General features: G+C 51.7%; 1 protein-coding gene across 7 annotated transcripts in view; it reads left to right on the top strand.

The window, feature by feature from the left end:
- Positions 1 to 15,008, top strand: part of MAP2K5 (mitogen-activated protein kinase kinase 5) — a 277,702-nt gene extending 262,694 nt beyond the window's left edge. For all 7 annotated transcript variants that reach the window (XM_019832175.3, XM_019832177.3, XM_019832174.3 and 4 more), the window contains one exon: positions 14,566 to 15,008. In XM_019832175.3, the coding sequence (XP_019687734.1) occupies positions 14,566 to 14,670 (105 nt within the window). In that variant the 3' untranslated portion in view covers positions 14,671 to 15,008. The remainder of the gene's footprint in view (positions 1 to 14,565) is intronic.
- The last annotated feature ends 9,446 nt before the right edge of the window (positions 15,009 to 24,454 follow it).

Genomic DNA, 24,454 nt, shown 5'->3' with positions numbered 1-24,454 from the left:
TGGCGCTTCCGTTAAAGTTGCATACCCAGATTTTTGACAACCAGTGTCTTCAGCACTTTTCTTGCCGCTATGTTTTTTGTTGATTTGGTAGCATCAGACATTTTCCACTTTAGGCCCAGGCTTCACGTAAATGGTTGTTTATCCTGATTAAGAAGTTAGAAAAGCTGCAAGTAAGATGGATTTCAGGAAATAGCAGCCCTGACTTCATTGGATGCTACTTGAAATAAGATGAGACAATGGATAGGAAGTTCTTTTTTTTTTTTTTAAGTTTATTTATTTTGATGGGGGAGGGACAGAGAGAGAGAGAGGGAGAGAGAGAGAGAGAGAGAGAGAGAGAGAGAGAGAGAGAGACTCCTAATCAGGCTCCACACTGTCAGCATGGAGCCCAACTCGGGGATCAGTCTCACAAACCGTGAAATCATGACCTGAGCCGAAACTAAGAGTTGGACGTTTAACTGACTGAGCCGCCCAGGCACCCCAGGAATTTCTTTTAAAAGTAAAAAGTGTGAGGGGTGTCTGGGTGGCGCAGTCGGTTAAGCGTCCGACTTCAGCCAGGTCACGATCTCGCGGTCCGTGAGTTCGAGCCCCGCGTCAGGCTCTGGGCTGATGGCTCGGAGCCTGGAGCCTGTTTCCGATTCTGTGTCTCCCTCTCTCTCTGCCCCTCCCCTGTTCATGCTCTGTCTCTCTCTGTCCCAAAATAAATAAAAACGTTGAAAAAAATAAAAAAAATTTAAAAAAAATAAAAGTAAAAAGTGTGATACCAGGTCTCAGAACCCATGACCCACCTGCGAGGGTGATGCTTTGCCAGGGTTCTTTGGCACCTCCCAGTCACCACCATTATCACTCTTCCCACCTCCTCCCCCCCATATATCCACCCATATCCCCGCCCCCTCTGTCTGCTACTGGGTCATCTTCACTCTGCATTTTCAAATATGTTGGCCTCATATATAATGTCCTTATTTTTTTTTCTGGATTTGTGGTCATGTATCCTCTTTTCATTCCTGATGATGTTTGTTTGTGCCTTTATCAATTTCATCAGAGGTTAGTCTGCTGTACTAATTTCTTAATATGTTATTTTTTAATGTTTATTTATTTAATTTTGAGGGTGGGATAGAGGGAGGGAGAGATGGAATCCTAAGCAGGTTCCACACGGTCAGCACAGAGCCCAACGTGGGGCTTGAACTCACAAACCATGAGATCATGACCTGAGCTGAAATCAAGAGTCGGATGCTTAACTGAGCCACCCAGGCCCCTGTTTTACTAGTTTTTTAAAGGACCAATACTTTACTGAATTAATCATCTCTTTGATAGCTTTCTATTTAATCCCTTTGTGTTCTTATTATTTGCTGTCTTATGTTTTCTTTGGATTTACTTTTTGTTCTGTTTATAATTTTACATTCTTTTGACACCTAGTTCATAAATTTCCAATCTTTTCCCCCCAATCCACCCATATAATGCTGTCAGTTGCCTTCTAATAATTATTTTAGCTGTATCCCACAAAAATTTATGTGTAGTGTTTCTACTGTCACTCAGTTCTAAGTAATTTCTAATTTCAATTAGGAAAATTTTGACCCATGAATTATTTAGGAGTATTTTTTTTTTATTTGCAAATACTCAGGTGTTTTGCTCTCTTTTGATTGTTACCTACTTTTCATGCACCACCGGTCAGCGTACATAGTTGTTGTAATATCAGACCTGTATTTGTTGAGACTCCCTTATTACATGGTTGATTTTTCTCCCTATGTTCCCTCTTTGCTTGAAAGCAATGTGTATCCTCTCATTCTTGAATGCAATGTCCTCTTTACATCCTGTAGATCAAATGTGTGAATTGTGTGACTCAAATACCTCGTGGCCTAATTTTCTACCTGTTTTCTCTCTCAGTTACTAGGAGAGCTTTGCTAAAATCTTCCTCTGTTCTTGGGCTTTGTCAGTTTCTCCCTGCAGTTCTATCAGTGTTTGCTTTCAGGCAGTGACGGTAGGGTACCTATGCCAAAATACCATATCATCATTTCAGAGTGTTTCTTTTACCTTTATGTGAAAGGTCTCAAATATATTTTGCTTTAAGTTTTCTTTTTGTCTGCCATTTATGAACCTATGCTCTCTTCTTTTGGTTTGTGTTTGTCTGCTGTGTGTTTTTCTCTGCCTTTGTTCTCATTTCTGTGCTCTGGTGTTGTAAATGAATCTCTGCGTTTTGTTGTTGGTGTGTTTAATATCATCCTACTTTCTTAATTAATCGTTTATATGTATTGCTTATTGGTATGCTTGAATTTTTTTCCAGTATCCTATTTTGTACTTTCTACAGTACTTTTTTTGACTTATTTTTCCCCACTCTGTTGGGGGTTTTGTTTCTTTTCCTCTTACTCTTTCCATTTGTTTAGAAATTACATTCCATTTCTAGCCTCTCATTGATTATCCCTAAATTTTTTATCTAATTTAGCAAAGCCTAAGGTTAGTTACTAAATATACACTCCCAAACAAGGGTATTCAGCTTTAGGCTCAATGCCTTACCTTTATAGTAGGTAGAATTAGTTTCAGTTGCATATGATTAAAAAAAAAAAAAAAAAAACAGCAGCTTAAAGAAGACCACAGGGTATTCTCCTTCATGTAAAAGAAGGCAGGAAGGGGGCGCCTGGGTGGCTCAGTCGGTTGGGCGTCCGACTTCGGCTCAGGTCACGATCTCGCGGTATGTGAGTTCGAGCCCCACGTTGGGCTCTGTGCTGACCGCTCAGAGCCTGGAGCCTGTTTCGGATTCTGTGTCTCCCTCTCTCTCTGACCCTCCCCCATTCATGCTCTGTCTCTCTCTGTCTCAAAAATAAATAAATGTTAAAAAAAAATTTTTTTTAAATAAAAAGAAAGAAAGAAAGAAAGAAAGAAAGAGAAAGAAAGAAAGAAAGAAAGAAAGAAAGAAAGAAAGAAAGAAAGAAAGAAAGAAAGAAAGAAAGAGAAAGAAAGAAAGCAGGAAGCAGGGTGCCCAGACTGGTGTGCCAGCTCTTTCCATTTTACTAGCCAAGGGGAATTTGAGCTCCAGCCAGCAGGAGTGAGAAGGGGTGGTAGAAAATCTTGCCCCTTCTTTTCAGGACAGTCCTAGGAATTGGCACACAGCATACGTGCTCACAGGGCATTGGCCAAAAGTAGCTGCGAAGGAGGCAGGGCGTGCAGTTGCTTTGCCGGGTATCAGTGTTCCTCATTAAAATCAGGGTTTGTATCGTGAAGGAGGAAGAGAGAAGGGCTATTGAGAGACAGCCAGCACTCTCTGCCAAAGCCCTTCTCCCCCCAGATATAAGGACCTTACAGGTGTCTCATCAGTTCCTTCTTACATGTCATCACAGTCCAGGATTTCATTGTCATCTTGTTTTCAGATCCTTAAGACCAGCCATCACTATCATTGTCATTTTATATATAATCAGTGCTTATTTAGATTTATCCCTGTGTTCACCAGTTCTTTGTTCCTTGTTCCTATTGCATTGTGCTCCCTCCATTAGGAGCTCTGTGCAAGAGTGTCTGGGAGTGGTAAAACTATTGAGTTTTTGTTTAGGATTGCCTTCACTTTGCCCTAATTTTTGATTGTTAGTTTAATCGGATTTGACCATTTTTCCCATGACCTTAAAGATACTCTGTTGTCCCCTGGCTTCTAGTCTTGCTGGCAGAATCTGCTGACTGCCTAACTGCCACCTTTTGTAGGCAATACGTCTCTATCCCTGGTTGCTTTTAACATCTCTGTTCTTGGTATTCCGCAGTTTCCCTACAATTTGTCTAGGTGTAGATTTCCTTATGTTTATCCTACTTGGAGATCATTGTGATTTTTTTTTTTTAAATCTGAGAATACCTGTCTTTCATTGGTTCCCAAAACTTTTCAGCTGTCTCTGGATATTGCTCCAACCCCACATGTCCAGTCTTGTCTTGTCTTGGTCTGTTTTCTGGGCCTTTCTCTTTCACGTTAAAAAGTAGCCTATGTATATGTGTGTGTGTGTGTGTGTGTGTGTGTGTGTGTGTGTGTGTGTGTGTGTCTAAGCCTATAAATATATATAAATAGCCTATATATATGTATATATATATATATATATATAGGCATAGACACACACACACACACACACACACACACACACACACACACTGTGCTGTCTGTAATTTTCTCAGACCATCCTTCTAGCTTACTAAGTCTCTCTTCAGCTGTATCCAGTCTGCTGTCTGGCTCATCTATACACAGTTTCTTTTTTTTTCCAGTGACTATATGTTTTATTTCTATAAGTTACCTTTAATTCTTTTTCAAATCTCTGTTCTCTTTCTCATAATATCTTGTTCTTTTCTTAGTACTTCAATTTCTTTTTATATGTCTTTAGTCTTTCCAAATGTATGCTTTTCATTACATTTCCCAATTATTTTTCTATTACCTCAGTTCTAAGAACTCTCACCTTCCCGTGTGTGTCTTGTCTTCTCATTTTGGTCCACGGTGAATTAGTGCCTCACATGCTTTGGAATTTTTACTGTAAGCTCATACTGAGTGGAGTTTGTTCTGTGGATATCCTTGAATTTCAGAATGATTGCCCAAGAATGGTTTTTTCATATGCTTCTGACAGACATTCCAGAGTATCACTAGATCAAGATCAACATTCTGTTAGTTTATCAACCTGGGGTTCTCAGACTACAGAGGTAGTATATTGGGCCCCAACTACACAAGGCTCCACCCCATTTTTATATTTCTTGGGTGACTCTACTCAGAGCCACCTTATGGTCCCCTATGCTGATGTGTAGACTTTTTATAGCTCACCCCTTCTGTAGTCTCAGCTTTGTTCAGGGTCTCTGGGCCAGCCCTCTGGGGGACCTTGTCTCCTGTTTCTGCTTAGTTTTTCACACTTGCCAGGACAACATTCCTGGAACCAGTAGCCCCCGTAAAGCCACGAGACTTCCACTCACTTAAAATCCTGGTTTTCAGTTCCCTCTTCATTGTTAGCATTTGTGGATTCCCTTTCTTTCTTATGAGTTAAGCTATGCCTTTTAAAACTGTTCCATTTTATCTGCCAGGGTGAGGGCCACGTAAAAGGAAGGCTTTAAGGCTGTCTTTGTCTCTCATCGTCTCTTCATTGACTGTTAGAATCATTCCAAACATACTGAGCTCCCCCTGTGTACCAGAAATTGTGCTCGTTCTCATTGCCTACCTCCTGCCTTTTGTACACTCACAAGCTACATCACACATACACACATGAGCACATGCACACACCCATCAAAGGTCCCCAAACAAACATCGAATCTCAAGAGGTAAGAAAAAAAAGGGGTGGGAGAAAATCCAACCTTCTGAGCATTGAGGCTTTCAACCTCCACCACCACACAGCTGTCATCCCAAAAGACAAACCTTAAACATCAAGAAATCAGTAAATGGTCCCATATTCACTGCTTGGACCTGTTACGCATTCAGCCTCTCAGGCAAGAGTCCTCAGCATTATTGGAGCAAGACCCCCATTCTCCCTCTGGTACCCTCTGATCCCGACTCCTCTGGGCATCTGCCCACCCTGAAACTGCCTAGGGAGCCAGCATCCTATCCCCAGCCCTATCTGAGTTCCCTACCAGACGGCCACCACAGCCCCCCTTAAATGGGCCAGAGGCACCATTCTGCCACTCACATGGGCCAGCTTCCTCTGACACAGACTCACGAGTGCTGGCATCCTGCATGTTTACCCCCCTCACCATGGCCCTCTGAAGTCACCCTGTGCCCTGTCCCTGTACCACACCGTACAGGCCCTAGAATGACTCATGGAGACCTCTGGAAACATCTTGTTCTCTCGATGGGCCATTTTCTGACCAATTACTCTGTGTAGGAGCACATAGATCTGCTCAGATGAAAGGTGGAGAGCTCCTTGACCCCCTTAGCTGTTTGTGTATAGTGTAGGATGGCTAGAGGTAAGCAATTTGCTGCTAATAATTGAATATTTGGGGAGGAACATCTATTTCTGTAGCAATTGTGAAGAATAAACTCAGGAAGGTTGATTGAAATGGCATGTCACAGCTGCAAACTGTTTCTTAGGTCTTAAACGAAAATGAAGGGCTGGAAGGGTCCCCTCTCACCCCCACCCAGGGAGAAGCTTTAGAAATTAGAGGCTGAGAAAGCACATTCTAGAAAGTCAGGCTAGGTAAACAGGCGGATTCCACACTAGCTGTACAGAAACCAGGCTCACACCCTCATCTTGCAGCTGTACCCCCAAAGTGTTCTATGCAGAGGAGTAATAACCACCCCTCACACTGCCTGCCTGTGTCTGTGGGCTGGCGATCTTGTTTGGTCCTTATTTTAACCCACCCCAAGAGGAAGAGAGTGCAGTGGTATTGGGCGGGAGTGAGGAGGTCAGCAAACATGGTCCTTATCTTCAAAACCAGCTGGGAAACAGGACTCAGGAAATGGTGGAGAGCAAGTATCAGCTTTACTTCTATGAAGACCTGGATTAAAGGATGTGCTTATTACCTTGTGGCCCCAGTGGCCTTGCTGGGAATTTACTGAGTCCCAGGGGTGAGCAACCTCAGGCCTCTCCAATAAGAGGTCAGACCAGAACACACCCTTCCGGTGGGCAGGAGACCCCTGAGCTCATCACGCTCAGTCCTTCCTCCCAGTGTCACCATTCCTTCTCCGTGGGGGCAAGGCTCAGGAAAGTAGTAACAACAGAAGTCCTTCTGGTGGAATGATGAAGCCTGGGGAATGGAGTCCCCCCCCCCCCGCCCCCATATCAGTCTCTCCTCTACAGTCAGGCGATCGTAGCCCTTCCCAAGCCATCACTCTGGGACAACAAGAGAAGGTTTGTTGACTCTTTGTACAGGGCTCCTTGCGCTACCCCACACAGGGACAGAGAGGATTTCTATTGAGGTACCTCAGCTCTTCCCTGCTGAGTCCCTCATGGGTCTCCCCTCCAGCCACCTCTCTCCCCAGCTCCCCCTGGTTACCAGCCTGGCATGCCCGGCCTGAAAGGCGGAGTTGACCCCAGGGGTGATTATGACTTATTATGTCATGTAATTAATAGTATAAAGGCTGCTCGCTGCCCTGCCACTTGTCAGCAGGTGCAGAGACATCAGACATCTGTGCATCCTTTTATAAGTCATTCCGCTCTCTAAGCTGAACTTCTCTCCTCAGTAAGTAGGGATTCGATATGTAGTTTTGAACCTTTAGCCGTGGAATGCTTTTTATGAGGTAAAATTAATGCAGGATCTCAATATAGAAAAGAGGGTGGTTTTTCCAGCATGAATGTATTAGTATTCATTGTTGACACTTCTTTATAAAGTCATTTATGAGACCTCTCTTGAAGAACACAAAAATCTGAGAGCTGGGCTCGTAGGTGACAGTTACGATTTTATTGCCACCAGCTTTCAGTTTCTCTCTGCTCTTGTCTCAGTAGCACGGAATCACGGAAACCCTGATTTCCCCGGCTGCCTGCTCAACTTAGGCGTCAGTTAAACCCATAGAGAAGCTTTAAAAAAGGAGTAGCAGAAAACTTTTATTTCGAACCTTAGTCATTGCGAGTAACCAGCAACTGTTCATATGAGTTGCTTTTCAAAATCTGTAGGTCAGACAAGAGGTACTCAGAACTTACTGGAACCGACACCATCAGAAACTCAGAGCAGCCTTGACCCTCTCCCCCTTGCTGGGCCTCGCGTGGCAGTCTCTGGGCAGACATACTTCATGGGCTCAGTGCACCTGGCTCCCGTGTGCCACTCACACAGCCCAATGGATCATTACAGTGTGAGTGGACATCACAGCCCTGAGTGTGTTCCAAGGCCAGTGCACCAGAACAGCCCCTCCTAGTTGTCAACCCACAGATAAGAAGTTAAGTAATATGCACCGATCTAACAAGCAGACTGACTTTCCTCCAAGAGTTGCAAAAAAAAAAAAGCTAACAGCACAGTCCATGGTGATGGATTGCCAGTATTCAGTGTGACACGTTGACTTAAGCATCTGACTGCGTATGTTATTTTTTAATTACGAATATAGTGAAAATATTTCTTAACAACTTGAATGAAACATGTAGAAGCCCCAACACACCTCACATCCTGCGGCCCCACTGGTCTCTGAGGTCCCGTCTACCACTCCTCCACTATTGCTGAGAAGAGACTAAAGCATTAGCCCTGCCATTAGGGCTGGAACCTTGAAGGCACGTGCAGAGAGCCTTCAGGCAAGGCTTGCGGGCCCAGCAAAAAAAGGTGGAGTGCTGGGCAGTGTGTTGACGTTGGGGCCCCTGAAGCCTCTCAGGTCACCCCTTACAGGCCCCACCTAATCCCAAGACTGCCCCTGCCAGCCCACCCAAGCAGCCTTTACTTGGTTTAGACTTGGCTGAAGTGTAACTGGGCTGGGCCTGCTTGTTTCAGCAGGCTCATGGGTCCCTGGAATTCTCTTCCATGCAGCTTCCTTGGTGGGAGAGGAGTGCCTGGTGGTCGGGGGCTCACCCTGTGGGAGGGGAGTCCTGTGGTCCAGAGAGGCCCCCCCTAGAGTCTAGAGCAGCCTCGGCTTGTGGAGCCTTCTTGCTAGGCCTTCCCACCCCAGCCTGTGATGCGTCTCAGCCTGGCATCAGGTTCCTGGGGAGATGCCATAACTTACCAGTCAATCCAACTCCCTTTTCTTGGCGGCTGCTGTGCGATTAGTATTGCCTTGCTTTTGAGTGGTTTCTATCCTAACAGTCTATCCTAGACTATCCTAACAGTCTAGTGTTAGGATAAAGTGGGTTCAAATGATGGTAACACATAGCAGAGCAAGTGTGTTCTCTAGAGAGGTCAGGACGAAGGTGTTTGCACAGTTCTGTCTGGGAGAGGTGGCATTTTTTGAGAGGAGACACAAAGGCCCCATGGAGTGAGATCTCCAGTTTGGAGTCCAGCCTGCTGTTGGACATCCTGTTTTTGATTGTCCTTTCTGTTTACCTCTAGGGTCTGGTCTCTGTAGCCCTGGAAAGTTTCCAGACACTGGACCTTAGTTTTCCTGCTTCTCTGGAGCCTAGACCCAAGGAGAAGGAATGGAGAAGCAGGGAAGCTGGGGTCATCAAATAGACCATCCAGCTTCTGCTCTGAGGGCAGGCTGGCCTATAGGGTGGATGCCACCATCTTCCAGCTCTGGCACTGATAACAAAGGACAACACAGTGGCTGAGGGCATGGGCTCTGGAGACAACACTGTATTGAAGCTGTATGGCCTTGGGCAGGTTCCTCAATCTCTCTGTGCTTTAGTTTCCTCATCTATAAAGTGGAGATACTATTAATGCTTAGAGTTGCTGATTATTAAGTAAACTATTTGAATAGAAGTGCCTAACACATTGGACTTTGAACAGGGGGGGGGGACACATATGCCTTTTTGGCACCCTAACTGCAGTTACCAGTTAAAAATCACTTATTGAGGGGCGCCTGGGTGGTTCAGTCAGCTGAGTGTCTGATTTTTTTTTTAATGTTTATTTATTTTTGAGAGAGAGAGCATGAGCAGGGGAGGGGCAGACAGAGAGGGAGACACAGAATCTGAAGCAGGCTCCGGGCTTCAAGCTGTCAGCACAGAGCCCAATGCAGGGCTCAAACTCACAAACTGCGAGATCATGACCTGAGCTAAAGTCCGACATTTAGCTGACTAAGCCACCCAGGCACCCTTGATTTCAGTTCTGGTCATGATCTCAGGGTCATGGGATCGACCCCCATCGGGCTTCTGCTTAAGATTCTCTCTCCCTCTGCCCCTCTCCCCCTTTCTCTGTAAAATAAAAATAAATAAAAATAAATCACCTGTCGAGCACCTATGAAGTACAAGATACTCTTTTTAAAAAGTAGAAATTTAGAGCTCACTGTGCCTGACCTCTATGAGCACAGAAGTTGATGTCCTCTATGACAGAAGAGAGTCTTAGATGCAGATCCCAAGTCTGCTACTTTCTCGTTCTATGACCTTGACCCATGTCACATTTCTTGGCACCTCAGTTTCTTTTGTCTGTAAATGAGGGTGTTGGGAGGGTTCAAGGCCATGTGCAGATAGATGTAAGGCAGCCAGAAGGCGCATAGCAAGTGCTTGACGAGTAGATGCACACATACACAATACGCAGTGACTTTGTCGTGCCACAGGCCTGCTACTAATTGAGGGCCTACTATGTGCCAGCATTGCAGCCACACCTGCATATTATTAAAGGATTCAAATGCACGATGCTCTTTAGGAAATTACACAAGAGAACAAAGTGTGAAGACTCAAATGGGTAAATTCCCATTTGGGCAGAAAGTCAAAACCCAGCTAAGGGCAGAGCGTGAGAAGTCCAGACGCCTGAGCCTCAGGCAGGATTTACCCCACTGCAGGCTCGGGGCCTCCATTACTCACCCACACAGTGGGCACACTAACCACCCCCTGGCTCCCTGCCACCCACCGTCTCCCTTCCCCCTTGGCAGAGGGCAGAGTGCTGCCCACGTGGGAGGGTCTCTGGAGCGCCCCGCTGTCAGGAAGGCATCTCATCACAATGAAACCGATGGGGAAAAAGCAGGGACATTGTTACAGAGGCAGAGAGTTACACTCTGGCGAAACACCGGTCACTCTGCCGAGTTGAAGGAGCAGGAACAACTACAGTTCCTCTTCCTGAGCTGTTAGTTTCCACCTGCTCCCCGAGCTGCACCAGCACCATCCCTTCTCAGCCCCACGCGGCCGCGTCTGCACCAGGCAACACCAGCCGTCTTTGGCTGCCATTGGCTCGTCCCTCTCACTCCCCCCCTCCACGTCCCACTTTTGGGGTCATCCTACCTCTTGCAGTCCCACCCTTTTGCCTTCATTGTGCCTCCATTTTCTGTGGCGAAGTTTGTGGACCATAATACTTCAACGCTCACCAGTGTAATTGTTGCAATTGGCCCTGAGAGAATCCAGGAAATGAGAGTGGCTCCCACCGCTGGTGACAAGGCCAGCAAGACCAGCCGCAGTCCCCGCCTGGCATGCACCCTGCCAGCCCCTGCAGAGTGGCTGCTGACATACTTTCTGGCTGGAGGACAGAGGTCCGGGTGCCTGGGCCGGCCACCTTGGCGGGGATGGGGCAGGATGCCCCCGACAAGCTGTGTGCAGGTCGCTTTGCTGACCTCGGACAGGTCCCCGAGTGTCTGTTGCTTCATCTGGAAGGTGGGTGCACATAGCTGTGTGCACCTCCAGAGTGAGCATGATTTTTGTAGGAAAATCAGGACCAAAGCCCTTGGTGAGTGCCCGGTACAGCGCACTTACCCACAGTGCTGGACTCGGTGTTATTTAGGGTGTAGCTTCCATCCAGCTCCAGCGTCTGGCCTTGCCTGGACTCCTAGAGCATCTGGCTATGCCAGCATCTGCCCAGGCCTGTCCGGAGCCACCTGGGAACCAGGCACTTCAGTGGCTGAGTGATTCTCGTGCTTTTCCCAGAACTGTCCATCGAATTTTGTTTGCTCGTTAAACTCATGAGGAGTTCCTGCATCACACATGTCATGGGGCTGGAGGAGGGTCGCTGTATTATAAAGAGGAAGTACCCGGGTCACAGGGAACATAGTCCAGCCCTGAGACACACCAGCACAGAAACCAAAAGACTGGAGTTCAGCGCCAGCACTTAACCAGCCACTTCCCTCCCTGGGCCTCAGTTTCCTCTTCTGTAGAATGGGATGATGGCATTCCCTGCTTCCCCACACAGGCTGATGGGGATAGGGGGAGTCGAGTGAGAGTGACCTGCCACCATGGCAGAGCAAGCACTCTCCCAGTGCATCCAAGGGGCAGTGCTGATGGAGGTCAGGACCTGGGGCAGTTCAGGCTCGCAGCCTGAGGCCCACCTTTGTCTAGGAGGGACTGAATCATGACAGAGATGAGGTGAGGGGGATCGCGATCTGGGTGTTGATTCTCCCACTTCTGTACACCCCAGGTCAGCCTGGGAGAACCCCAGATGATGGGCCTGGGTTACAGAGACTTGTGGTCCAGCCCCAGCTCCGGGAGCCCAGGCATGTCGGCCACGAGCCAGCGGCCTCCGTTGCCTCACCTGTACAGTGGAGATCATAGCGCCCACCTATGACTCAGTGCCTCTCGCACGAACCGTGAGGGGCTCACGGGCCCTGCGAGCAGAGCTGCCTCCAGGCCCCCGGGAACGCGGCCCCCCGGCCCACTGCTGCTCTCTGTGCTCTCATTTCCCGCACCCCGGCTCTCTTGGTACGTTCACTCCTACGGTGGCCCACACTGCCAACAGCTCCCGAGTTCACACATCGCAGGCCCGGATGCCTGGACGGGCCGGGGTCTCCCCTTCCGTGTCCGTCTGTCTCTGTCCTCTCTGCCTCCCTCTGTGATTCCTCCACTCATCTCCACCCCCCCAGCCAGTCAGCGGCAGCTGGGGACAAGACCACTTGTCCAGGTCACTCCCTTCAGGCTGGGGTAAAGCATCAGGGATCCGCAGGACGCGAGAGTCACCTCCCAGCCGAGGAGGGCGGGAAAGGGGCAAAGTCTCTGCCAGAGCCACCGCCTCCCCCTTGCGCCTCCCAGGGCACTTGGGCAAATGCTTCCCTGCAGTGCGGCCATCAGCCTGCCCGCAACTGAAGGAATGCCTCCACTCTCCCCTCCTGCAGTTCCGCTCTGCTTGTTCCCGAACAGATGATAACAGAGATGGAGCATATGGGCCCCAAAGTCACCGGGCATTCTGGGAAAGTGACACTGTGCTACCCCGGGCTTGGGGGGAGGGGGCCCATCGGCTCCTGAGCACAGCTTCTCCCTTTGTTCTTCACAAGGGCGCAAGGTCGTCTCTCCTGAGCCTCCAGAAAAGGAAATGTGGACACTCGGACTTCAGGAAGAATTCCGTCTATTTAGGCAGCGATTTAGGAAGGCGGGTGTGGGGTAGGCGTATATGCAGGGGGGAGAACTCCGAATGGGGGCCAAGATAGAGGCCCTCCTGGGCCTCTCCTGCCTCGGCCCCCAACCCAGGTCTGCGCTGCCTGCGGGACACCAACCCAAGCTGGCCTCCCACTCTTTTTACCCAGCAGCAGCCCTCAAGGGGCACCTGCTCCCTCGGCCGCCCCACAGCTGTGTTGGGAGCCCCATGGAATGTCTCAAGCAGATCACAGGAGGCGCCTGACTGGGCTCCAGGCCGCGCTCCGTGATGGCCTGGGTGAGTCCCTGCCCGGGGTGGGGGTCCTTGGCACCCTCTAAGCTGAGTGTCTTCCCTCCCTGCACCCCCACCGGTGTTCTGTATGTCTCTGAGCCAGGCCATGAAGGATGCTCCTGGGGACGGTTTTCCTTGCCTGAATTGGGAAAGCCAGCAAAGGGGATGTGACATCAGTCCAGGGTAAGGAAGCCTCGACGATCTTCCTTCCTGTCCCCAGAGACATCTCAGGTCTGACCAGGCAGCCCCATTCCCTCCCCTGGCCTGGTCTTGGGTCACTCCTGCAGACACTGGGGTCTGGACACCCAGGGCATCGCGCCCTGGGCCCACATCCCTCCTGGCCACATGATGAGCTCATTTTAAGGCAGCTTGGAGCTTCAAACGTGTGGCCAGCGGCTGGCTACCCCCAGGGCTGCAGGTCAGGACTGGGGTATATTGGGAAAGCAGTGCTGGGAGCCCAGCTCACACCAGTGGGGAGGTGAGGGGGGCCCAAGAAGGACTCAGAAAGCTGGAGGGTGCAGGGGAGCTGGATCTGGAAGACTGCAGGGGAGGGAGAGGAGGAGGTGGGGGGCAGGGAAGGAAGCAAGGAGCCTCCCCCCGCCTCTGCCCACCCACTGTGGCTCCCTGGGTCTCTGGCTACGTCTTTGGTAGAGGAGGAAGCTGCCTATGTGTGTTCTTTAGCAAAGAAGCCAGTTGGTAAGGAGGAGGGAAGAGCATGCCTTTCAGTTTTCCTTTCACCTTTGGCCTGTGATCAAGGTGACTCTTTGACTGCCACTACTTTTTTCTGACCTTCCCTGGGAACTCCTAGGAGGCCATAAGATTGTGAGTGTGAATCTTGATTCCTCAGGACCGCACGGGAAGGGACTGGCTAAATATAACCTGGCCTGCCTATGGGCTAAGTAGGTTAGAGCCCCAGACAGGCCATGCAGAGACAGTACCGGCCCCTCCAAAGTCGAGCCCCCAACTTGTCACCAGGAAGCAGAGTGATCTGCACCCACCAGCATATTGCTCCTTGCCCTGGTACATTGGCCTTCCCTCCACTCGCACACTGGGACTTGTTCAGAGAGCCTTAGACAAAGAACACTAGAAGGGATTGGCGTAGCTTCAGACGAGAGGATCCTCTGATCTGTGGGCAGCAGCTGGACTGGGACACTGGAAACCCGGGAGCCAGGCGTTGGCCGGCCAGCTGTTGGAGTGGTGTGGGTGATGTGGGGCCAGGCAGTGTGGACATGGGACAGGCCCTCACCCGAGGGCAGCTTTCAGGAGAAAGTAGGCGAGCACCAGGCAGAGTCTGAGCCGCGCAGTGAGCGAGTGCTGCAGACAGACATGTCATCTCCCCACCACCGGCCTCAGTCAGCGAGCTGAGAAATGGGTTCGTAGCTGTCCTCCTTATCTCACAGGGCTAGTGCGGAGAAGAAAAAGGGTCTGGGCTGAGAACAGGCCTTGCTGAGTGTAATGAAGCACAGTCTGGGGAATGCGTGTCACAGCCTCTCCTCCCCTCCACAGGGCCACCCGTTCATCATGCAGTTCAATGACGGAAATGCCACCGTGGTGTCCATGTGGGTGTGCAGGGCACTGGAAGAGAGGCGGAATCAACAGGGGCCCCCATGACGCCACAGAGGGGCGCTGAAAGCCCAGGACTGGTCACCAAGGGGACAGCCTACCTGTTGCGCCCCGTTTGCTGTCTGCACCGGAAGAGCTTTGCTGGGCCCGGCCTCCCTGCTCTCACCTTCAACTCCGCCGGCAGATGGGCTAGCATAGGGAGCCCTCAAGAGTGGCCAGCCCTTGCCCTTCCTGGTCTGGAGGCACTGACTGGGGGTGGGCAGAGGGGTGGGGGCATCAAGAATGGAGGCTCCTGTGCCCCTGCCCTTCTTTTTCCTAACCTTTTTCTTTGTAAAGGGTCAGGCCCTGTCAGCGTCACTGATGGGAATAAAGATATTACTGCTTTGTGGCTGCCTCCCCACATGCGGGTGGTACTGTGGGGGGTGGGGGAGGGTCCTCCACTCAGCTGCCCTTCCCCAGGCACCTGCAGGCACCCCAAGTGCTTCCAGATGTTCTATGAGGAGGCCCACAGCCCAGCCCACTTGACAGACAAAAGACTGAGGCATGGGGGTCCCCAGACCAAGTCCCGTGGAAGGAGTAGCTGAGCCAGCAATAGATCCAGACCCCCAGGACCCCCGTAGTGTGCTCCTTGCCAGACTGGCTTTTGTCCTACTCTCTATCCCACCGGCTTCAACACCTTGATCTGTCCTGGGGCAGTGGGTGAGGAGGAAGCAGGAGACCAGGAGTCGGAAAAAGGCCCTGAGTGGCTCCGAGAGGCCCTTCTCCCATCTCCCACTCCCACGCCCCACCTCCGGCTCCACCAGCAAGCTGCCCATCACTGCCTCTGACCCCACACCCTGCGAACCTCACTCATCTCGGGCCATTCACAGCCATCCTCTCCGGGAATCTTCCTGCCCAGGTAAGTGTGGTTACCCCCATTTTACAGGCAAGGAACTGAGGCTCAGAGAGGCTTGGGTTTCCACTTGCAGGTCGAAGTGGCATCTCCCACACGCAAAAGCAGATTCCTGACGCCACACACACATTCAGAGCCACCTCCACCACTTTCCGTCCCAGTAAATGGCATCTCCATACTCCCAGCACCCAAGCTAACATGCTGGCACTTGGCCTTGACTCCTTTCTCCTTCACACCCCACATCCAGCCCACCTGGAAGACTGTTGTCTTTACCTTCAAAATGTATCAATTCCACCACTCCTGTCCTTACCCCAGGCCCCACACCTGGACCCCTGCAACAGCCTCCTACCATGCACCCCACTCCCACCTGCCCCTGCAGTCTGTTCGCCACACGGCCACTGGAGGGAGTCAGTGAAAACAAGGGGGATCGCGGCCCTCTCCTGCTCCAAACCTCCAGCAGAGCTCAGCTTGCCCACAGGACAAGCCAAAGACCCAGCAATGGCCTGTGTGACCCCACAGTCTGCCCCTATTAATTTCTTTTTTTTTTTTTAATGTTTTATTTATTTTTGAGAGAGAGCACACGCACAAGCAGGGGAGGGGCAGAGAGAGAGGGAGACAGAATCCAAAGACAAGCTCCAGGCTCTGAGGTGTCAGCACAGAGCCCAACACTGGGCTCGAACTCACAAACCATGAGATAATGACACGAGCCCGCTCGGATGCTTAACCGACTGAGCCACCCAGGGGCCCCTGCCCCCGTTATTTCTGACCTCAACTCCGGTCACCCCCAGCGTACTCCAGCCACCTGGTGTCCTCCCTGATCCTTGGACATCCAAGCACACTCCCCACTCAGGGCTGCGGCAGAGACATCTAGCAGACCCTGGGAGGTTCACGCTCCCTCCACAGGGAAGGGCTGTTGCTGGGAAGTCCCTGCCCAGCCCAGGAGGACGTCACCCAGTACCCCTTGCATTTAAGAGAGCCACGTGACCAGCGCTTGTCAATAGAATGAGAGAACAGACTGTATGTTGCTTCAGGGACAAGAAGTTTAAGGTAGGTGCCAAGGTGCCTTCTCCACTACACTTTCTCTCTCCTGCTCAGTTGGAAATGGCTATGGTGGGAGGGGCTGAGCCACACGTGGAAGGAGCCAGAATCCTTGTATCACCACGTGCGGGAGCACAGCTCATGCTGCATTGAGCCAGAACACAATTATTTTGTTGCTAAGGTACAGGCAACTGGTATGCCAGGGAACACAGGCCTTTGTACTTGGCGTGAGAACAACTCTCACCCACATATCCACGTGGCTCACCTCTGCACCCATCAGGGCTATGTTCACATGGCATCTCAGTGAGTTGCCTGACCACCGTATTGAAAATTGCTGCCCTCCAGGGTGCTTGGGAGGCTCAGTCCGTTAAGCGTCCAACTCTTGGTTTTGTCCCAGGTCATCATCTTACAGTTCATGAGATTGAGCCCCGCGTCAGGCTTCACGCTGACAGTGCGGAGCCTGCTTAGGATTCTCTGTCTTCCTCTCTCTCTGCCCTTCCCCACTGCGCGCTCTCTCTCAAAATAAATAAACTGAAATATATCGTTGCAGCCCTCCGAACCTCTTTGGGACTCCTGTTCCCTTTCCCTACACATCTTCGTCCACTGCATTTGTGACTGTGTGATAAACCACTGCTTTTACAATTTATCTGCCATCTCCTCGCTTCCTGCCCCCTATGTACACTCCACAAGGGCGGAGATTCAGATCTGTTCCCTTCACACGGTATCCCCAGTGCCAAGAACAGAGCCCAGCCTGGCAGGTGCCCAGTGAATGTTTGTTGGCCGAATGGCTGAAGTGGCTGGCCTGTGATTTCCAGCCCATGCTCAGTCTGTCGCCCGTGAAGGAGCCACCCTACATGAGGCATCATTTTGTTTTCTCCTGCAGGATCAGAGTCGTACTTTTAGTAACGCTTTTCAAGGTGGTGACGGCCTCCAGCTGCCCCTCAGCCTCAAACTGAGCGCCCGTCTTCTTACTGAGCACCTGCTGTTGCCTGGGGCTAGGAAGGTCGCAGAATTGGATGAGGCCCAGGCCATCAAGGCTGCTGCTGCTCCCTGAGTCAGTGCTCAGGGCAGGGAGGGCTGCATGGAATGGAAGGAGGGGCATTCAGGCCCCAGGTCCTTTCCAAGGAAGAGGTGCTCAGGGAGTGGGGAAAGCTCGGGGGTTCCCCAGAGGGGTCTAACCACCCCAGAATGTGAACCAGCCACCACCCAGGCTTAACGCTCATCCTTGCTTTGAGAAGATGCACCGAGCAAGCCTGTCATGCCTAAATCGGAAGCCAGGGGAGGTAGAGAAAACGAGCAGGCCTTCCATGCCAGCCCCATGCTGAGGGCTTACTGCGACGGTCATCTTCAGGACAGTCCTGTGAGGTAGGTGGTAACATTAATCTGCCCATTTTACAGATGGGGAAACAAGTACAGAGGGGCCAAGAGACATGGTCTGAGGTCTCCCAGCAAGTCAGTAGCAAAGCATGGTTTGGAACTCAAAACCCCACCCTTAGCCACAGCTCCGGAAGTCAGCTTCCCATGCACACATGTGCTCCATCCTCCATCTAGCACAGAGACTGCACACACACACACACACACACACACACACACACACACACACACACTGGTGCACAGAGTACCTGGGGGAATGGGGCCCAGGGATCTGCTCTGTGACCAGCCCCCAGGTCGCACAGGCAGAGCGCCCCCCAATGGCGCTGGGAGACACTGCTCTGGAGGGCATACTGAAGCTCTGGCTACTCGGACAGAGTACGTCTCCATCTGAGTGTCCGTTTCCTCCTCAGTAGATGCAGGTGTTGATTTCACCGAATCCTGGAGCTTCTCCCAGCCCTGATATTCTGGAGCCTGGGTTACCCCCACGAGCATCCCAAGCAAGTAACAAACTCTGTCCCAGAATTACGTGCATTCACATGCCCACACACAGGTTTTGTTCACAACCAAGGTTTGGACCCCCTGGAGCCTTCTCACTCCTGGACCCCATGATGAAAGCCCTTGCCTTGGGGCAGCCCCCAAGGTCTCAGTTTCCTTCTGTTCAAAGCCTTGGGAAGATGGGGAACTGGGCAGTTACTGGGGGGTTTTCCTGCAACGTTCCCCCTGGCTGGAGGGGGATCTTTGCAGATCCCCTCTTCCCTCTGCCCAGAATGTCACCCCAACCGTCTCCCCCACCCTCCTCCATGTGGCCAACTCCCATGCCTCCCATCAGGCCTCTCAAATGGCACCTTTTCTTGGAAGCTTCTTTATTTAAAGCCTTCTCTGGGTACAGTCTGTGAGCCCCTCCAGGGCAGGGATGAGTCTGACTCCTCTCCCCGGGGCTTGGCCAGGGCTGGCAGGGGGAAGGTGCTCCAAGGTGTGGGAGGGAAGGCTGGAAGAATGGAAGGAGGGGGTATTCAGGTCCCAGGCCCTTGGGGCAGCCCCCTCTCCCCAGGACTTGTCACTGTCCTGTTCTGGCCTCTTGCTCCAACCCTCAGTAAAGTCCATCTGCCTTCTAACCAGAGCCTCCTGGAGACCAGAACCCCATTAGATGCAGCCTCCGTCCTCTCAGACCCTCAGGGGAGCCTGAAGGGGAGTGTTTCTAGGACAGAAGCATCTTTGCAGGGTCCCCAGGTCACCCTGGGAAACAGGTGCTGCCGCCCTGGCTTGGAGGTAAGGAGGCCCTTTGGCACTCAGCCCACTGTCCCTTCCTGGTTCTGTCCTTCAGTTTTCCCAACTGTGAAATAAAGGTTACAAAATCCCAGAACTTTAGAGATCCTCCAAAAAAGCAATGGGGACAGAGGGAGGAACGTGGGATCCTTGCTTCCCAGATGTGCTTAGACAATGCCTTGTGGCCCAGAGCAGTATGACCCAGAGCCTCCAGCCAGGAACCCACCTCAGTAGGGGATGGGCAGGCAAGTGCAAGGTGGGCTGAATAACCTGGCTAAGGATGGCTGCAGGGGCCCTGTCTGGAGGCCAAGGACCTAGGGCCTTGTGTTCCAGCTGAACATGCCCGCACCTTTTCAGGAAGGCATATGCTTCCAGGTCTGTGTACCCTCGACTGAAGGCCGAGAATGACCTCAAAGCGACATCCCAGGAGTGATGGGTAGGCAGGCTGGCAGCTCTCCCGGACCCTGTCCATCACACAGGTTGGTCAGAAGGGGATGAGCAGACACACGTGGGTGGTGGCTCAGCGGGTTAAGCATTCGACTCTTGATCTCGGCTCAGGTCATGATCTCACGGTTCATTAGATCAAGCCCTACGTCGGGTCTGTGCTGATTGCACGGAACCTGCTTGGGATTCTCTCTCTCTCTGCCCATTCTCTCTCTCTCTCTCTCTCTCTCTCTCTCTCTCTCTCTCTCTCAAAATAAACATGAAAACTTTTTTAATAAAATAAAATTAATAGAATAAAATAATAAAAGAAGGGGATGGACAGCTGCCTCCACATTGGCTGGGGGAGCCCAGAGAGAGCCATGATGCCACCTCAAAGAGGTCTGTCCCACTAACTGCTCAGATTCCCCATTAGAGCTTCATCCTTTAGCTAAGTCTGGGCCCTATCAAGTTGGGAGCCTCTGTTCTCCGTGCAGAGAGAGGATGGGAGAGAGAACAGGGGACAGGAGTCCTGTGGGCGTGGGGTGGGGGAGGGAGGAGGGGGAGGGCAGTGCCGGGCAAGCTGGGAAGAGGCTGTGCAGCAGTGGGAGCCGGAGGACAAGGCGGGAGCCAGCGCTGACAGCTCTCCACAGCCCAGGCGGCCAGCAGTTCCTGACACTGCACTGGGGCAGGTGGACTCCCAGGACTGTACCTGGACCATGTCCTAACTTCTGTACTGAGGGTCAGGGTGTTTCCACTACAAGCAGGTGGGAAGCGGCTGGCCTCGGCGCTGAGGTGCTGAGGCCAGCAGGTGTGGGGATGTGGGGAGGGGCTGGCAGGGGAGCCCAGGTGGTCAGAAGCAGGGCCTGGTCCCCGAGCCGGGTCCTCCGTGGGCATGAGCTGCCAGCATGGAGCGGGAGGAGCAGACGGGAAGCGGGAGGAAGTCAGCCAGCCTTCAGTGGTGAGGCTGGGCCGGCAGACATTGTGTCCCTGATCCACCAGGGGTGCTCATGAACTGGGGAGCAGGTGGGTGTGGTGGGGCAGGGCTGGCTGGGCGAGGCCCCTCAGGGGGAGGCCAGGCGGAGTCCTGGAGGCAGCCTGGGTTGAAGCAAGCAACCGAGATGCCTTTTAACGTGGGACAGGGGTAGGGGTGGCAGAGCCCAGGCCTCGTAATGACAAATTTTCTGCTGAACAACTACAAATATTTGCTGTGACTTTGGACAGAGTCTGAAAAAGACTTTGTTTCCTCCCTTGGCGGTATCATTTGTCTTGTTTTGAAGCCAGAGATTGCAGGCGCGAACTTATAGACTAAAGTTTGTCTTAATTGCTGTGGTGTCACCACCTCTCTGGCAGATAACAGCACAATGAACGAGTCGATGGGGCTGAGCCCTCCAGGTCCTTCTTCTAAAGTGAGACAAATTTCCCTCCTTTGAGCCCAACAGTCCATCGGCAGCCCTGTCATTTATTTATCTCCCTAACAGTTTGCATTAACTTGCAAGGGATAAAAAGTCTCTCCTGCCCACAGACTTAGTTAAAGGCATCCAGTCGGGGGAAGTCTGGCTGCGCCGAAGGTTCTTCCCAAGGATGTGCTCTTTATCCTCCCCCAACTTTGGCGGGGGTGAGGGACCATAGTAGGGAAAGCAGTGGGGGTGCACGCTGGGAAAAGCAGTGAGGGCAGCAGGATGGAAAAAGAGGGTACAGGGTACCCAGAGTTCCCTGGTCCAGATCACTTCAGTTCTGAGAAAGAAAAGAAATAACACTTTGTTACAGCATAGCTGAGCACGGCATACTGCTTTCAGCCTCTCCTTGCTTCATCTGGTCCTCTCAGCACCCCTGCAAGGGCGGAGCATGATCACCCCGCCTCTGTCTCCCGCTCCATGTTTCCATCACAGGAGGTGATGCTCTGCTCCCCGAATGCGCCCAGTCTTCTCTGCCTCCCAGCCATTGTACAGGCTGTTCCCTTAGCCCCGACACCTTTCCCAATGACCCCTTTGTCTCTGAACTAACTCCTACTCATCCTCCAAGGCTGGGCTGAAATGCAGTTCCAAAGAGGGAGGGGTAGGGGGGTGGACAGACTTGTCCCCCTGTGGCCCCAGAGCCCCCATCAGTGCCTGGCCTCGCTGTGCTATCCTTATCTGTTTTCTTACCCCACCCATCAGCCTCATTCCAGTGAGAGCCCAGGAAGGCAGGAGCGGGGAGGGGGGCGGGGGAGGGGGTGGGTAAAAGTACGGGGCATTCAGGTGATTCAGGGGAAATAGCAGTTAAATAAATGGAGGGGGAAGGGCGGGGCTACAGCCAACTCAGTGACGTGGCCTCGCCCTCCTGCCTCCTGGGAACAAGATCCCAGTAGATGCTGCAGAGTGACAGGGTATAGGTGCTCCTCAGATTCCTTATTTTTGTAATCATAATTTGTTTTAAAGATATTTACTTGTATTTTTTAATATTTATTTTTGAGAGAGAGAGACAGAGTACAAGTGGGGGAGGGGCAGAGAGAGAGGGAGACACAGAATCCGAAGCAGGCTCCAGGCTCAGAGCTGTCAGCACAGAGCCTGATGCAGAGCTTGAACCCACGAACTGCAAGATGGTGACCTGAGCCAAAGTCAGACGCTTAACGGACTGAGCCACCCCAGGCGCCCCTAAAAATATTTTAAATACCTTGGTCAGGAAGGCAGTGAGAGAGGCAGCCTTCAATGTGAGTCTTATGACATGCAAATGGCGCCCTTCTCCTCCACCCCATGGCCTCCAGGGCCCTTTTTTGGCAGTCCTAGAGGGGGGATGGTGGAATGTGGCAATGAAAGGCATGGGCTTGAAGTCACACAGACCTGGGCCCACATCCTAGCTGTCTGTGTGACTGTCTGTGTGACCCTGGGCAGGATACCTAACCTCTCTGAGCCTCAGTTCCCTCATTGGTCAAATGGGATAATGACACCCACCTCATGGGTTGTTGGTGTCATTATTAAGTCATCTTTGATGCTGACCAGGACATGCACAAAAGGGCTGGCTTCCTCCTCCCAGGCACCCCTGCCCCACTTACACATACAGCCCCACACACCCACTCCCCAGTCCCTGTGGCTTCCCACTTTTTTGCCTGCCTCCCTCCCTCTGTAGTAGGCAAAATATGAGAGCCCCCCCCCCCAAGGAAATTCACTTCCCAATACCCAGAAACTATGAATAGATTATGTTAGCATGGCTAAGGGGAATTAAGGTTGCCAACCAACTAACCTTTAAATAATCTTAAGATTATCCTGGATTATTTTTAAGTTTATTTATTTGAGAGAGAGACAGTGCAAGTGGGGGAGGAACAGAGAGGGAGAGAGAATCCCAAGCAGGCTCCACACTACCAGCGCAGAGCCTGATGCGGGGCTCCAACCCATGAAACTGTGAGATCATGACCTGAGCCAAAACCAAGAGTCGGACACTTAACCGACCGAGCCACCCAGGCGCCCCAGATTATCCTGGATCATCCAGGTCAGTCCAGTGTGATCACAAGGGTCGCTCAAAGTAGAAGAGACTGGCAGGAGTGGAGAGGTGGAGTCAGATTTGAAGATGCCAGGCTACTACTGGCTTTGAAGATGGAGGAAGGAACCGGGAGCCGAGGGATAGAAGTGGCCTCTAGAAGCTGGAAAAGGCAAGGAAACGGATTCTCCCTAGAGCCTCCAGTAGGAATGCAGCTCTGCTAATGCCTTGCTTGTAACCCAGGGAAACCCACTTCCAACTTCTGCCCTCCAGGATTGTAAAATAATAAATCCGTGCTGTTTTTAAAACACTGTGGTCATTTGTTAGAGCAGCATTAGGAAATTGAAACGATGTCTCCTCGTCGTCTTCCAGCCCAGGCTGCCCAAATGCCTTTGGGACGAACCCTCCCATGGGTACATCCCTTCACAGTTTCCAACGCGCACGTTCTAGGCTGCCACCCTTAGCAGCCCTCCCCGCTGACCAGCCCGCACCCCCACACTCTCTCCCGGTGCCAGGCAGCCAGCACCACCACCTCTTATTCTTCAAGAGGCAGGTTCCCTCAGACCTCTAGCTCCACTCCCCTCCTTGAGCCCTGGAGGCTGGGCCCTTATGGGGCTTCACCCATCTGGGCACCGGGGCCTCTCTGATCCCCCAGCAGGACCCGCTGCAGGCACTGGAGACACTGTTTATTCATCAAATACTTCCTCAGCACCTCCTGTGTGCCACGGGCTGGAGACACGGCTGGGAGCCAGGAGCTCATGTTCCAGCAGGGGAGACAGACAAAAAAGAATGCCATAACTTCAGGTGAGGACAGCTGCTGTGAAGAAATAAAGCAGGGTAAAGGGACAGAGAGGACGAGGGCTGGGGTGGCAGCGGTGGTGTTGGGAGCAAGATCCCCTTCCTGTTTCCAGTGATACCACTAAGGAAACGAGTCCCCCCCCCCCCCATGTGCCTGGCACTGTGCTGGGCCCTTGGCATATCTCAGTTAGTTCTCCCAACAACCCTATGCCAGCATGCCATTTCACAGTGGAGAAAGCAGGGGCACAGAGAGGTGAAGTGATTTGCCCAAAGCCGCACAACCAGGAAGCAGTAACCCTAAGACTTAAATCGATACCTGCCCTGAGGTGAAGGCTGCTTCCTCCCTGTCAGATGCAGGCTATGTTCTCTGAGGACTCCTCGGTAAGAGAGACAGAACACCCCATAGTCACTCCAGCCCAGGCCGACGTAGTGAAAGAGGCACAGGCCACGCACATCAGGAGCCAGATGGAAGAAGTGAATTATCAATGGGGAAAGGGGAAAAGCCTCAACACTATTAGCTGGAGACTGGTTCCTGATTCCTGTGAGGTTGTGGAGAACTCCCATTTACAGCTGCAGAAGGAGGAGGCC

This window comes from Felis catus, chromosome B3, assembly GCF_018350175.1.
Source record: "Felis catus isolate Fca126 chromosome B3, F.catus_Fca126_mat1.0, whole genome shotgun sequence".
In the NCBI taxonomy this organism is placed as follows: domain Eukaryota; kingdom Metazoa; phylum Chordata; class Mammalia; order Carnivora; family Felidae; genus Felis; species Felis catus.
The sequence above is the reverse complement of the archived record's forward strand: the minus strand, read 5'-3'. Positions and strand labels throughout refer to the sequence as shown.